Source organism: Clupea harengus, chromosome 26 (genome assembly GCF_900700415.2).
Source record: "Clupea harengus chromosome 26, Ch_v2.0.2, whole genome shotgun sequence".
Classification (NCBI taxonomy): Eukaryota; Metazoa; Chordata; class Actinopteri; order Clupeiformes; family Clupeidae; genus Clupea; species Clupea harengus.
In genome coordinates, this window is record NC_045177.1 from 1,562,084 (window position 1) to 1,577,012 (window position 14,929).

A 14,929-nucleotide genomic window follows, 5' to 3' on the forward strand; every position below is an offset into this window, starting at 1 on the left:
ACAGACTTGTCCCCCACAGACCCTGTGTCTCTGTCTCTGTCTCCAGTCCTCTGCTCCAAAACAGACCCGTCCCCCACAGACCCCATGTCTCTGGCCCGGTTAAGGAGTGTGTCAGTGGTGTTGGTGGACTACTCCAGGACACAAGGACGGCAAAGGAAGGACGAAGAGAACCATACAGAACAGCCAGAGACCCGTAAGAGATCAGACACGCGCACACACACACACACCTATAAAAACACACTCAGCCCGAGACCCATAAGAGAATCAGTACTCCAGCATATTTGTATACAGCAGCTCTCCACATATAACTTGATGTAAGAAAGTTGTTGATGTTTATGTGTCTGTTTCTTCTTATTTGATTATTTTTTTGTTAAACAGGAAAAGGATCATCTGCCTCATCCCCGGAGTTCCCAGCATGCCCCTCCATCTCGGGAACAGAGACAGAGAAATGCAAAACCTACTCCTGTTCTGTGTGTGACAAAACCTTCCACTTTTGGACTCAGTTCAGGCTTCATCAATATATTCACACAGGAAGGAGGCCTTACTGCTGCTCCCTGTGTGGCAAGAGTTTTACTCGAGAGGGAGGTCTCAAACAACACCAGCGCACTCACACGGGAGACAGGCCGTACCACTGTACTCAGTGTGGCAAGAGTTTTACTCGAGAGGGAGGTCTCAAACAACATCAGCGCATTCACACAGGAGAGAGGCCGTACCACTGTACTCAGTGTGGCAAGAGGTTTATTCAAGAGGGAAGTCTCAAACTACACCAGCGCGTTCACACAGGAGAGAGGCCGTACCACTGTACTCAGTGTGGAAAGAGTTTTACTCAAGAGGGAATTCTCAAACTACACCAGCGCGTTCACACAGGAGAGAGGCCGTACCACTGTACTCAGTGTGGCAAGAGTTTTACTCAAGAGGGAAGTCTCAAAGTACACCAGCGCACTCACACAGGAGAGAGGCCGTACCACTGTACTCAGTGTGGCAAGAGTTTTACTCGAGAGGGAAGTCTCAAAGAACACCAGCGCACTCACACAGGAGAGAGGCCGTACCACTGTACTCAGTGTGGCAAGAGTTTTACTCGAGAGGGAGGTCTCAAACAACATCAGCGCATTCACACAGGAAAGAGGCCGTACCACTGTACTCAGTGTGACAAGAGGTTTATTCAAGAGGGAAGTCTCAAACTACACCAGCGTGTTCACACAGGAGAGAAGCCGTACCACTGTACTCTGTGTGGCAAGAGTTTTAATATTTTGGGAAATCTTAAAAAACACCAGCGCATTCACACGGGTGAGAGGCCATACCACTGTACTCTGTGTGGAAAGAGTTTTACTCATAAGGGAGATCTTACAAAACACCAGCGCATTCACACAGCCATTGCAAGATCTGGTATAAACACAGAAGGCAGAACCTGAAGAATTGTCCCAAGTGATAAGCCATTGGAAGAGCTGATAGAATTCTGTAAATGCTTAGAAAAGGTGCTTCAGTGCTTCCTTTCTGATCTCCTTTAGCATAGGGTACACTGGACCATCCTTTACCAAAGAAAAGGAGATGATGTCGTCCCACATTGTGGCAACAACATCTAAATGTTATTGACCCATGACAATAACATCTGCCGTCAAATAACTATGTAGCCTAATGTAAGTGCAGTTGGGTTCTCTCATTGTCTTTTCCTAAGTCCTCATGAAAAGCAGTTAGGAAAGGATAAAGGACATCATTTTCTTTTTTACTATCTGACTGATCAGCATCATGATTGGGTTATGGTGAGGCACCATTCTGAAACTAATACAGCGCCATTCTGAAACTAATACAGCGCCATTCTGGAACTAATACAGCACCATTCTGGAACTAATACAGCACCATTCTGGAACTGCCCTGGAGAGAGTCTGTCCAGGAACATGGTGTGGGGAGTCACTGGGTATTTCATGTCCATGTATTATTTCAAATCAGTTGTCTGTTTCCATACCTCTTTCAGCAGATAGCAAGTGTGTTTTTAGTTTTCTGTCCAGTTGTAGTGTCATATGTAAATGTGTTGAAAAGAAGTGTGTCTTCCCAAGCCTCAGGGATACACACACACACACACACACACACATAAACACATAAACAGTCTGAAACCTGCCATAGCTAATTTTTTCTAGTCTTTGCGCCACCACGTCACTAAAACACAACGTAACAGAAAATATTCAAAAAAGAAAGCTCTCAAGTCCAGACAGTTTCAAGCAAGAATGGTTTATTTGACTGTGAAACACCAACAGCCAAACCATAGCACATCCCAGGATTGCACTGGATCTTAACACTCTTTGTAACGCCCTAGCAACAAGCATAGCAATCAACATGATTGACCAACAACCACCATGACTGACCAGCAACGCTAGATAGATAGATGGATACTTTATTAATTCCCGAGGGAAGTTTAGGTCATCCAGTAGCTTATACACTTAACTTAACTCACAAACATACATACACAAATCACAGTAAAAAAAACAATACACATAGGGAGAACATGTTCACAGGGAGTGGGGTGTATACAGATATTAAACAGATATTACAGTGTGCATTGATTGTGTCAGTGTTGATGTCTACAAGGAAAGTAGTGCAAAGAGTGCAGAGAGATGGTGTTCATGTGCTTGTGTGGATAGTGCAAAGATAGAGTGCTTGTGTGTGTGAGGATAGTGCAAAGATAGAGTACTTGTGCTTGTGTGTGTGAGGATAATGCAAAGTGATATAAATAGTACAGTCTGTGCAATGGGCTAGTATAGCCAGTAAACATAATGGACAGTGGGATGGAATATAATGAGATGAGAAGAGGAGGGGAGACTGAGGTAGACTCATGCAGAGAAGAGAGGATAGCAGATAGATAGATGGATACTGTTGAAAATTATGATTGTAAAACAGTGCCGTGGTGGTCATAGAGCAGAATTGCAGCTACAATTGTCATTGGGCCTGTGTGCAGGGATGGGTATCATGTAAGGTCAAGCATGAAGGCCATCATGCAGGTGCAGGCTAGTGGAAAGTAACAAGCAGTCAGGAGGGGGGTCACTCACTCACACCCACCCACACACATACACACACACACACACACTCACACATAAGCACGCACACAAGATGATGGCAGTCAAGGTCAGACCAGGCCTCCAAAAAAGTGATACCGAGTAAATTGGCAGGAGGGTCTATCTCCCCCAAAGCAAAAGTTCCCTCGCAACAGGTGAGCGAGAATATTCTGAGTGGCTAAAAGTGTGGATAAAATATGAGGAGATATAAGGGAATTTTTCGGATTGGGTCAGTGTAGATGGAGGTTGAGGTTCGTGACTTGCAGAAAGTGACGAATTATGAGTATAAAAAGTGAATGCACTGGGTTTTTTAGTCAGAGCTGCTCCATGGACCACCGCTCTCGTTTTGGATGAAATGTCTGCAAGGATGGAATAAAACTTCAGTTTATCGCACTCTGGACTTCTGACTCTGATTGAAAAATTACTTTAAGATTTGGAAACAGTTGTTAATTCGCTACAACAATACTTTATTAATCCCGAGGGCAGGATTTAAGGACATCCAGTATCTTATACAGCTTATACAACTCACAGACACAACATAAACAAATCACATACAGATAGGGAGAACATGTAGAACAAGCATAGCAACCACCATAGCAACCACCATGAGTGCCCTGTTCTGTCAGACTACCATAGAGTTTACATAGATACATAATTAACTTGCTTTAATTCCCTTCTTGCTTGTTGTCTTCGCTCATTCACTCATTCTCTAACTGCAAACCCTGCATTAGTTTGCTCAAGTGGTATAATTAATGCACGGATAATGGTGTATGGGGTTTGGATTATTACAACAGCGGTTCTTTATGCAAGAATCTTGCCAGGTGTAATACAAAGGGACGTGCTAACCACAAACAAAACGCTGTTATAACGCCGTCGTTTAACATCACAATCACCTGCGCACATGTGCCATCTAGCAGGTTCGCCAACATCACCTCCAGATGTATCGCCAGCGGCTAAACCTCTGTCGAAATGGGCTGACTATGCTTATGATCAGAAACTAGTCGATGACTTTGCTAACACAGTCAAACATCACGCAAGCGCTACAACACAAGACATAGCAAGCCAGCTAGTTAATACATGTTTACTAGTCCAACAGCAAGAAGGCCAGCTCGGCATGAGTCCTCTCATTTTTTTTTAAATCTCTTTTACCTTTCGAGTAAAAGCCAGTCCGAGATTTACACTTGTGCGGTCACTTGCTCGATCACTTTACTTTCATTCTCTCCTACTCGCTTGCTCAGCATCGGAGCTTTGGCTGTGGCCGTGTGCCAGTGAGAACATGTTAACTCCACCCGATTAGTATGCAAAAGGTCGCAATGTGATTCGTTCTACATACACTAGATTCGTGTTTCCGTTTCGTCTGACAATCTTGTGATATTTAAAAATCGCGGAAAGAAGAAAGAACATAGGTAACTTTATTAGTTCACTATTTGCGATGTTATGAAGCCGGGATTATAAAACAATATATTGTTCATTTTGAACAAGAAAGAGGGCCTCAATCTGTTTCCAATGTCCCTAAAAGTTGGCAAAAAAAAAATGGTAGGAAGAATAATTGTATCAATAACACATCTGATGCAGTAAACAATAACATGATGTAAGTGAACAGAAAGATTTTAAATGCCTGAGTCTTGACATCAGTGCTGTAGTGGTAAAATTAGAGGTGGGTAAACTATGAGTTTTGGGATCAGACAGACCTCGACGAGATGCAACACGACGCGAAGCAACGCAACACAAAGCGGTGCGACTCTGTAAGGCTGTCCCGGCTAAATTCCATTATGATATCAGTTAAAGTCATATTAAATCAATGACAGTGAATAGATGAGTTTGTAGTTTATTAAATTTCAAGAAAACAGTAAAGAAAAGTATGTGTAGGCCTCACAAAAATGAAGGGGGTGGTGGGGGAGACAAAAGAAAGGACCTCTATAGGACCTAAAAAAATAATTAAGGCCTCTGGAAACAGGCCCAGGGTGATACACCTGAAAAGTTTATTAATAAAAAGAAACCATGCTGCAATTAAACACTTCCCCTGTTCTTTAACCGTTGGAGAAACCTGCCTTGCAGGGGCGTGTTCTGGGGTTCATGGCTCTCCTGTGCTTCACCAGCCAGGACATCACATACTGTGTTGGATTGAACAAGCATGTTTTTTTTTCACATTGAGAACTGACTTGTTGACTTCAAATAACGTATTGATTAAGCATATAGGCCTATTCAGTGAAGCAACAGCTTGGCTCCCCGCTCACGTTTCTATGCGAGAGCACGGACGTGCGGTCAGTGGAGGCAGAGCCTCACCTGTCATCATGAAAGTAAAAAACAAATAACGATAAAATAAATATTAACATTTTAATTAAAATCGCTGAATTTGCGCTTGTCCTGTTCAAACAGACAAGAGACAGCGAGGCAGCGACGAGCTGTGCCTCCTCTCAGATTGCGCAATCCCTCACAAACTGGGTTGAGCGCATGCGTAGAACCTATTTAGTCTTGCTGATCTGACAAAAAACCTCTTAATAGGCCAGGCAAATTAACCCTTTTTGGAGTCAATAATAGAATTAATTGTAAAAGAATTTTTTTTTTTTTTCAGCATAGATCATTTCTATGAGGTGTCCAGAACAACATACTAAAAGTCCTAAGAAATCCTAGTTGAGGAAATATGTTTAATTCTCATCAATCTGAGATGTGTGCTAATAATGCATGGCAAAAATACACCTCAAAAAAGTATTTTTTTTCCTTTACTCCTATCAAAATGAAACTTTACACAATGAAAGTACCCATGAAAAGTAAAATTTTTTGTATTACAAGTTTCTTTGAAAATGAATTTTAATATGCAAATGAGCTATACACTAATCGAATATGCCCAAAATACATCCAAATAGGCTTATTTTTTTCCTTTACTCCTACCACAATAAAACTTTACATAGTAAAAGTATACATGAAAAGTAACTTTTTTTGTATTACAAGTTTTTTTTTAAATGAATTTAAATATGCACATGAGCATCACACTTATTGAATATGTCCTAATTGCATAGGCAGAAACACCATACCCCTGGCAGGTACTACCAAGCCAGGCAGTTTTCAGGTTAGAGGCCAGTCTAAAAGCAGCATTGCCATCTCCCATTGGCAGTAGGATGATTGGATGAAGATTGGGCCGATGTATTTGTCATACATATGAAGGTGTTTCTGCCTATGGACATATTCAATAAGTGTGGAGCTCATGTGCATATTCAAATTAATTTCAAAAGAAACTTGTAATACAAATTGTTTTACTTTTCATGGGTACTTTCATTGTGTAAAGTTTCATTTTGATAGGAGTAAAGGAAAAAAATTACATTTTTGAGGTGTATTTTTGCCATGCATTATTAGCACATATCTCAGATTGATGAGAATTAAACATATTTCCTCAACTAGGGTTTCTTAGGACTTTTAGTATGTTGTTCTGGACACCTCATAGAAATGATCTATGCTGAAAAAAAATATTTTACAATTAGTCTGTCGTACAACGCTACTTTGCCTGGACTATAAGGGGAGGCAAACAGTACCTCTCAATGAAGGGAGCGTGCGAGAACCCACTGGTCGGGTTTATGCTTGTTCTGCTGTTGCTCTTCTTCTACACTTATTTTTTTACCCTGACCGCGAAAATGGAAGATTCTATAGCTAAGCTAAAACATTTCACTTAGCTATGTCTAACTGGCTTGCAAATAATCTGTCTACAATTTTCAATGAAATAGCCTTATCTGCAGCGATATGCGTCAGGATAATTACTCATGCTTTTTCGATTGCTGAAATAATTTACGTTTTATTAGGCCTATTTAGATGGAACAGGGAAGGCTTGATTGTTACCTGCATCGTCATATTTGAAAGCACGTTATTAATAGCGTTTGTCCCTGTCTTAATACGATGTTGTTCGAACCAAAACAACGTTTTAAAATGTGAATTGATCTTCTTCAGTCTATCTTTGTACTTGAGGCCTTCTGCGGGCATCTGTGTGAGTGAAAGCAATTGATGGTCTCTTCAAAAATCGCCTTCCTGGATCCTGATTGGTGTCGCCGCCACAGCCGCAAGGCACTGATTGGACCAGACCATAATACAGCGCAGATGAAAATGATTCAGACTACGGCGTTTATATGTTCAACAATATGAAACTTAGTCTTAGGTGATTTAAAATGACACCAAATTTATTTCGGATTATTCCAACGGCAGAATACAAGGCGCAGGGAACTTTGAGGTGCGTAAACGCCACTTAGAGGTGCGTAAACGCTATTTCCAAAATTTCAGAGGTGCGTAAAGGGCGTTTACGTGCGTTTACCCTGCACTACAGCGCTGGTTGAGTTGCTTTCATAGACGAATGGGAAAAATATTCAGGCTTCAGAAAAGTTCAGAAATGTGTTTTTATTCACTTCCGGCACGCTAGAGGGCAGTAAGACTGTAGGCTTGACTCAATCCGTCGAAAGCTTTAATCGCTGAAGAAGAATCACCGCTCTCCTGAAGGAAGACCAACTAAACAAATCTTTATACCTTCAGCAAATATTTTAGAATACTAACCGCCTTAATCATCTTTTCCTTCAGTCTTCAGCTTACGAACTACGTGGATATCGTAAACTTGGTCAAAACAGATAGCTATTGGTAGCTCACAAGGTCTTCGGCAGGGAAAGTTGTGTTGAGTGTATGAACATTTTTGTCTGAACAGAGAAAGCTGACAAGGTGCAGTGTTTAATGTAATTGCGAAATGAGTATGTTAAACTCGTAGGCTACATGACATAATGCAGAAACTGACCGATGACAAACTTTGACCGCGCAAAACACCCGCTGCCAGAAGCACGTTGCAGTTGGATTCTGAGGGAGAGACGGTATGTTGGCGTTACCGGTTTGTTCGGATTTTCTGATAAAAACCTATTCTTAGTTTGATGGTACTAGATTCGCCTTCTTCCTTTTTAAGAATGCATGTGTTTTCTCATTTAATTAGAGAGGTTGTCTTTTGAGTTGTATTGATTTGAGCCTTATTCCACCTCAGTTACATTGTCTAACGGTATTGACGAACGTCTCTTGTTGACCGCTAACAATTTTTCTGTTTGCAGATTTACTGTGTAAGATAGACAGAAATGACACTTGTTAACGTGGCTTTGAAGAGGTGTCTGATGTCGATGTTAATTTGGATATGAGAATCTCAGACTTCTCTGACCTATGGTCTAGTCACAGACGAGTAGATCAAACTTTGTGAAGCTACCTTCTCCCTCCGTGCGCACAGATGCAATAACGAGTTTTGATACATCACCATCGCTGATTGAATCATCTTCTAGCGTATTGAAAATTGCCGTCAAGTTTTACTTTAATCTTTAAATTCAGTTTGTGAACGTCTGTCTGTTTGCTTGATTTTCATCAGAATCTGAACAGCACTTAAAGTGTTTGTGTGTGTGTGTGTGTGTGTGTGTGTGTGTGTTGATGTGTGTTTTTATATGTGTGTAGATGGATGAAATTACTCAGCATATTGACATGATGAGTCACAAGCAAGCCTGCCTCGACCTGGAGAAGGCCACTCAATTCATCACATGTGCATTACAGGTAAGATACAGGTTCACACACACACACACACACACACACAGGCTCTGACTGTGTGTGTGTGTGTGAGAGAATGTTCATAAATTTGGTGTGTTTGTCTATGTTAACATGTGTTGTATGTGTACATGCGTGTGTGTGTGTGTGTGTTAGGTGAAAATTCACCCTAGTTACCTCAGGACTCCGGAGCTGCATATAAGTATATTTATTAGACAAACAACAATTGCAATCGGGCTCACTCCCAGCACAAGGCTGAAAGTGAAGCCATGATAAACACATCGCACAAGGTTTATATAGACAGAAGTTGAGCGTTCAGCAGAGAAAACCACGTGGTGGATTTCTGATGCTTGAGGCAAGGATGGAAGTTTTACAAGGTCGGAAGAAGCACAGTTCGTACCTTCTTATCACCTCTGGTCTAAACATGCTCTTGTACATGTGCAGACTAAGTGGCACCTAATATTCTAAGTTACACACACGCAGAAACACAGAAAAGCCATGTTTCTGCTTTCATAAGCACATGATTCATACATTCTTAAGTAATTAACAGTGTTTGCAAATTATCTCCATCACTGTGTGTGAATGTTCATAAGTTTGGTGTGTTTGTCAATGTTAACATGTGTTGTGTGTGTGTGTTTATTAGCATGAAGTAGGTAGGAACCAGGAGCTCTGCGTGTTGATTCGTCGTCTAGAAGAGAAGGAGGTGGAGACTGGGCAGAGTCTGGCGGAGCAGGCGGAGTCAAACCAACAGCTGAAGCTGAAGAACGATGAACTACAGAAACACCTGGAGGAAAAAGACAACTCACTGTCACAAGCCAACCAGGTGTGTGTGTGTGTGTGTGTGTGTGTGTGTGTGTGTGTGTGTGTGTGTGTGTGTGTGTCATGTAACTCCACTGCTGGTCACCCTTCACTGGTTCCCTGTAGCTGCTAGAATTACATTAAAATATCTGGCACTAGATCAGCACTGCTGATTTAAATGCTATGGTTCAGCTCTACTCTCCCTCTCAAACACATCACTGTGTGTGTGTGTGTGTGTGTGTGACTAAGGAAAAAGGCAACTCACTGACACAAGCCAACAAGGTATATGTGATTAATGTGTGTGTGATTTAATGTGTGTGTGTGTGTGTGTGTATGAATGTGTAGTTAACATGTGTGTGTGTGTGTGTGTGTGTGTATGAATGTGTAGTTAACGTGTGTGTGTGTGTTTATACAGACTGTGGCTTTCCTGAAGAATGAACTAAGGGACCTGCATCAGCAGCTGCGAAGACAGCAGAGCAATCATAGGTACACACACTAACACACACACAGAGACACGCACGCACAGACACGAGTTATACACACACACACACACACACACACACACAGAGACACGCACGCACGGACACGGACACGAGTTATACACACACACACACACACACACACACACACACACACCCATATGTATGCCTTATAATGCCCTTTCCCTTAGTACTCTTCTGCTTTATTCCCTTTGGTGATATTTATATCAGGGATTATATTTTGGTAATATTTATATCAGGGATGATATTTTGGTAATATTTATATCGGGGATTATATTTTGGTAATATTTATATTGGGGATGATATTTTGGTAATATTTATATCAGGGATGGTATTTTGGTAATATTTATATCAGGCATTATATTTGGGTGATATTTATATCAGGGATTATATTTTGGTGATATTTATATCGGGGATGGTATTTTGGTAATATTTATATCAGGGATTATATTTTGCTTTATGGAGCACTCTAGTTTGATAGTTCTTGACGATGAACTTTGACCATCATCCTTGCACATTTGACTTTTGAACTCTGACCCCTGCAATCTCTGATCCCTATAGGACAATTCAGGATGTGAATGAGTCGCTGCAGGGTGGGGAAAGCCAGTTCAAGGTTGAGGTACACACACACACACACACACACACACACACACACACACACACACACACACACACACACACACACATATTAATAAATAGGGCCTCATGCAGCAAGAGATATATGAACAAATTCCCTCTTATTTGTATTCGTATTAACGGCTTATTCTCATTATATTGATAATACCCATTGATTTCTGGAATTCACCAAATAGTTTTCTGGTTTTTGCTCTAACCATTCATTTTTTATGGAGACTTTAAAGAAGGGAACACGTTTAAAATGTAAAGTTTTTGAAGTTTTAAACATGCACGCACGCATACACACACACACACGCACTCACACACACACATTCTAACGTCTGATATGTGTTTTTCAGCAAATGGAGAGTTACAGCTCTCCTCTCCAGTCAGATCAGATGACAACAGCTCAGGAGTCACTGGTCTGGTCAGAACCACTGGGCTCAGCTCAGGAGTCTCTGGTCTGGTCAGAACCGCTGGTCTCGTCTGATGCCCAGAGTCCACTGTTCTTATCGTCTCATCATAGTCTGCCTGTCTCATCCAGTGCTGAAAGTCCGCTGGTCTCGTCTCACACGCTGGTCTCAGCTGATGCTCAGAGGCCGCTGGTCTCGTCTCACACGCTGGTCTCAGCTGATGCTCAGAGGCTGCTGGAGGCTCCTGTTTCTGGGATTAAAGAAGAAGAAGAAGATGCTGATGATGGAGATGAGTACAATCAGCCTGGTGAGGAGTGCTGGGGTGGAAAGAGTTACACACAGACAGACAGACAGACAGACAGACAGACAGACAGACAGACAGACAGACAGACACTATATGTATACACTTTGTGTGTGTGTGTGTGTGTGTGGAGGCAAGTCATTGATTGGTTCTTTATACTACAGGGCAGGACTTCCAGTTACAAATCTATCATGTTTGGTTTTAGTGTTAATAGCGTTAGCATGTCAGATGATGTGGGTTTAGTGTTAATAGCGTTAGCATGTCAGATGATGTGGGTTAAGTGTTATTAGCATTAGCATGTCAGATGATGTGGGTTTAGTGTTATTAGCGTTAGCATGTCAGATGATGAGGGTTTAGTGTTGTATTGGCATTAGCAGGTTCTGTTCTGTAAGCAGCTACAGATTAAAGTATGAATAAATAAATGCAAATGTAAGTGTCTACTCTTCTGTTTTTGCAGACAGAGCTGATCCCGGGACCGAACAGACCCCCTCCCCAGCTGAAGACATAAAAACTGAACTGATGCAGGTACTGTACAGTATTTTGTTGTAAATACTAAATGCTAACAAAGCTAAAGCTAATAACACTATACCCATATCATCTGACATGCTAATGCTAATAGCACTAAACCCATATCTGATCTTGCTGATCTTAGGAACTTAAACTTAGAACGTAAACAATGATTTTAGGAACCGTCAGGATTTCTTACATATTTGGGGAGTTTTTGAGTTGTTGAAAAATTGGTAATTTCCCGCATATATAGATTGACACTGGTAGTTTATTAGGAACACTGACCAAACTAATGCAGTCTGATACACCAGTCGTGCAATAAATATTAGCTTCATGAAGGTTATAATATTTAGAATTTGTGTAAACTAATTTAGAGAGCTGTTATTTCAACTGTGTGCTCTTTTTGGAGACTGCAGTTTGTGTTGACATGTGCAATGACATGTCTTTGTATTATTTAGCCACCCCCTTTCAATCAGTGAGGCAAGGCTAAATAACAACAAACATTTTTGTGTTCAATTCAGTGCAGTTTAACAGCACAACAAACCACAATCTCCAAAATGATCATACAGTTGAATGGCCACCTCTCTTAAACTGTTTCAACATAAACTGAACGTTTCAAACAATCCTGAAGGGGGGTTTATTGCAGGACTGTTTTATTAGACCGCATTAGTTTTCGCTAGGTGTACCTAATAAACTGGTAACTTGTGTTTTAGGAACAGGAGGACAAATCCAGCATACCTCTTGTCCTCTGCTCCAAAACAGACCTGTCCCCCACAGACCCCGTGTCTCTGTCTCTGTCTCCAGTCCTCTGCTCCAAAACAGACCTGTCCCCCACAGACCCCATGTCTCTGGCCCGGTTAAGGAGTGTGTCAGTGGTGTTGGTGGACTACTCCAGGACACAAGGACGGCAAAGGAAGGACGAAGAGAACCATACAGAACAGCCAGAGACCCGTAAGAGATCAGACACACACACACTTACACACACACACACACACACACACACCTATAAAAACACACTCAGCCCGAGACCCATAAGAGAATCAGTACTCCAGCATATTTGTATACAGCAGCTCTCCACATATAACTTGATGTAAGAAAGTTGTTGATGTTTATGTGTCTGTTTCTTCTTATTTGATTCTTTTTTTGTTAAACAGGAAAAGGATCATCTGCCTCATCCCCGGAGTTCCCAGCATGCCCCTCCATCTCGGGAACAGAGACAGAGAAATGCAAAACCTACTCCTGTTCTGTGTGTGACAAAACCTTCCACTTTTGGACTCAGTTCAGGCTTCATCAATATATTCACACAGGAAGGAGGCCTTACTGCTGCTCCCTGTGTGGCAAGAGTTTTACTCGAGAGGGAGGTCTCAAACAACACCAGCGCACTCACACGGGAGACAGGCCGTACCACTGTACTCAGTGTGGCAAGAGTTTTACTCGAGAGGGAGGTCTCAAACAACATCAGCGCATTCACACAGGAGAGAGGCCGTACCACTGTACTCAGTGTGGCAAGAGGTTTATTCAAGAGGGAAGTCTCAAACTACACCAGCGCGTTCACACAGGAGAGAGGCCGTACCACTGTACTCAGTGTGGCAAGAGTTTTACTCAAGAGGGAATTCTCAAACTACACCAGCGCGTTCACACAGGAGAGAGGCCGTACCACTGTACTCAGTGTGGCAAGAGTTTTACTCGAGAGGGAAGTCTCAAAGTACACCAGCGCACTCACACAGGAGAGAGGCCGTACCACTGTACTCAGTGTGGCAAGAGTTTTACTCGAGAGGGAATTCTCAAAGAACACCAGCGCACTCACACAGGAGAGAGGCCGTACCACTGTACTCAGTGTGGCAAGAGTTTTACTCGAGAGGGAGGTCTCAAACAACATCAGCGCATTCACACAGGAAAGAGGCCGTACCACTGTACTCAGTGTGACAAGAGGTTTATTCAAGAGGGAAGTCTCAAACTACACCAGCGTGTTCACACAGGAGAGAAGCCGTACCACTGTACTCTGTGTGGCAAGAGTTTTAATATTTTGGGAAATCTTAAAAAACACCAGCGCATTCACACGGGAGAGAGGCCATACCACTGTACTCTGTGTGGAAAGAGTTTTACTCATAAGGGAGATCTTACAAAACACCAGCGCATTCACACAGCCATTGGAAGATCTGGTATAAACACAGAAGGCAGAACCTGAAGAATTGTCCCAAGTGATAAGCCATTGGAAGAGCTGATAGAATTCTGTAAATGCTTAGAAAAGGTGCTTCAGTGCTTCCTTTCTGATCTCCTTTAGCATAGGGTACACTGGACCATCCTTTACCAAAGAAAAGGAGATGATGTCGTCCCACATTGTGGCAACAACATCTAAAGACCCATGTCAATAACATCTGCCGTCAAATAACTATGTAGCCTAATGTAAGTGCAGTTGGGTTCTCTCATTGTCTTTTCCTAAGTCCTCATGAAAAGCAGTTAGGAAAGGATAAAGGACATCATTTTCTTTTTTACTATCTGACTGATCAGCATCATGATTGGGTTATGGTGAGGCACCATTCTGAAACTAATACAGCGCCATTCTGAAACTAATACAGCGCCATTCTGGAACTAATACAGCGCCATTCTGGAACTAATACAGCGCCATTCTGGAACTAATACAGCGCCATTCTGGAACTAATCCAGCACCATTCTGGAACTAATACAGCACCATTCTGGAACTGCCCTGGAGAGAGTCTGCCCAGGAACATGGTGTGGGGAGTCACTGGGTATTTCATGTCCATGTATTATTTCAAATCAGTTGTCTGTTTCCATACCTCTTTCAGCAGATAGCAAGTGTGTTTTTAGTTTTCTGTCCAGTTGTAGTGTCATATGTAAATGTGTTGAAAAGAAGTGTGTCTTCCCAAGCCTCAGGGATACACACACACACACACACACAAACACATAAACAGTCTGAAACCTGCCATAGCTAATTTTTCTAGTCTTTGCGCCACCACGTCACTAAAACACAACGTAACAGAAAATATTCAAAAAAGAAAGCTCTCAAGTCCAGACAGTTTCAAGCAAGAATGGTTTATTTGACTGTGAAACACCAACAGCCATACTTTATTAATCCCGAGGGAAATTTAGGTCATCCAGTAGCTTATACACTTAACTTAACTCACAAACATACATACACAAATCACAGTAGAAAAAACAATACACATAGGGAGAACATGTTCACAG

General features: G+C 41.9%; 2 protein-coding genes across 3 annotated transcripts in view; one reads left to right on the forward strand and one right to left on the reverse strand.

The window, feature by feature from the left end:
* The window catches only part of LOC105904227 (zinc finger protein 70-like), a 19,216-nt gene extending 4,920 nt beyond the window's left edge, over positions 1-14,296 (forward strand). For both annotated transcript variants that reach the window (XM_042703891.1, XM_042703892.1), the window contains exons 7-9: positions 11,673-11,740; positions 12,436-12,673; positions 12,877-14,296. In XM_042703891.1, coding sequence (XP_042559825.1) covers positions 11,673-11,740; positions 12,436-12,673; positions 12,877-13,910 — 1,340 coding nt within the window. In that variant the 3' untranslated portion in view covers positions 13,911-14,296. The remainder of the gene's footprint in view (positions 1-11,672; positions 11,741-12,435; positions 12,674-12,876) is intronic.
* The window catches only part of LOC105913011 (zinc finger protein 70-like), a 148,655-nt gene that overhangs the window by 101,608 nt on the left and 32,118 nt on the right, over positions 1-14,929 (reverse strand). The window lies entirely within an intron of this gene.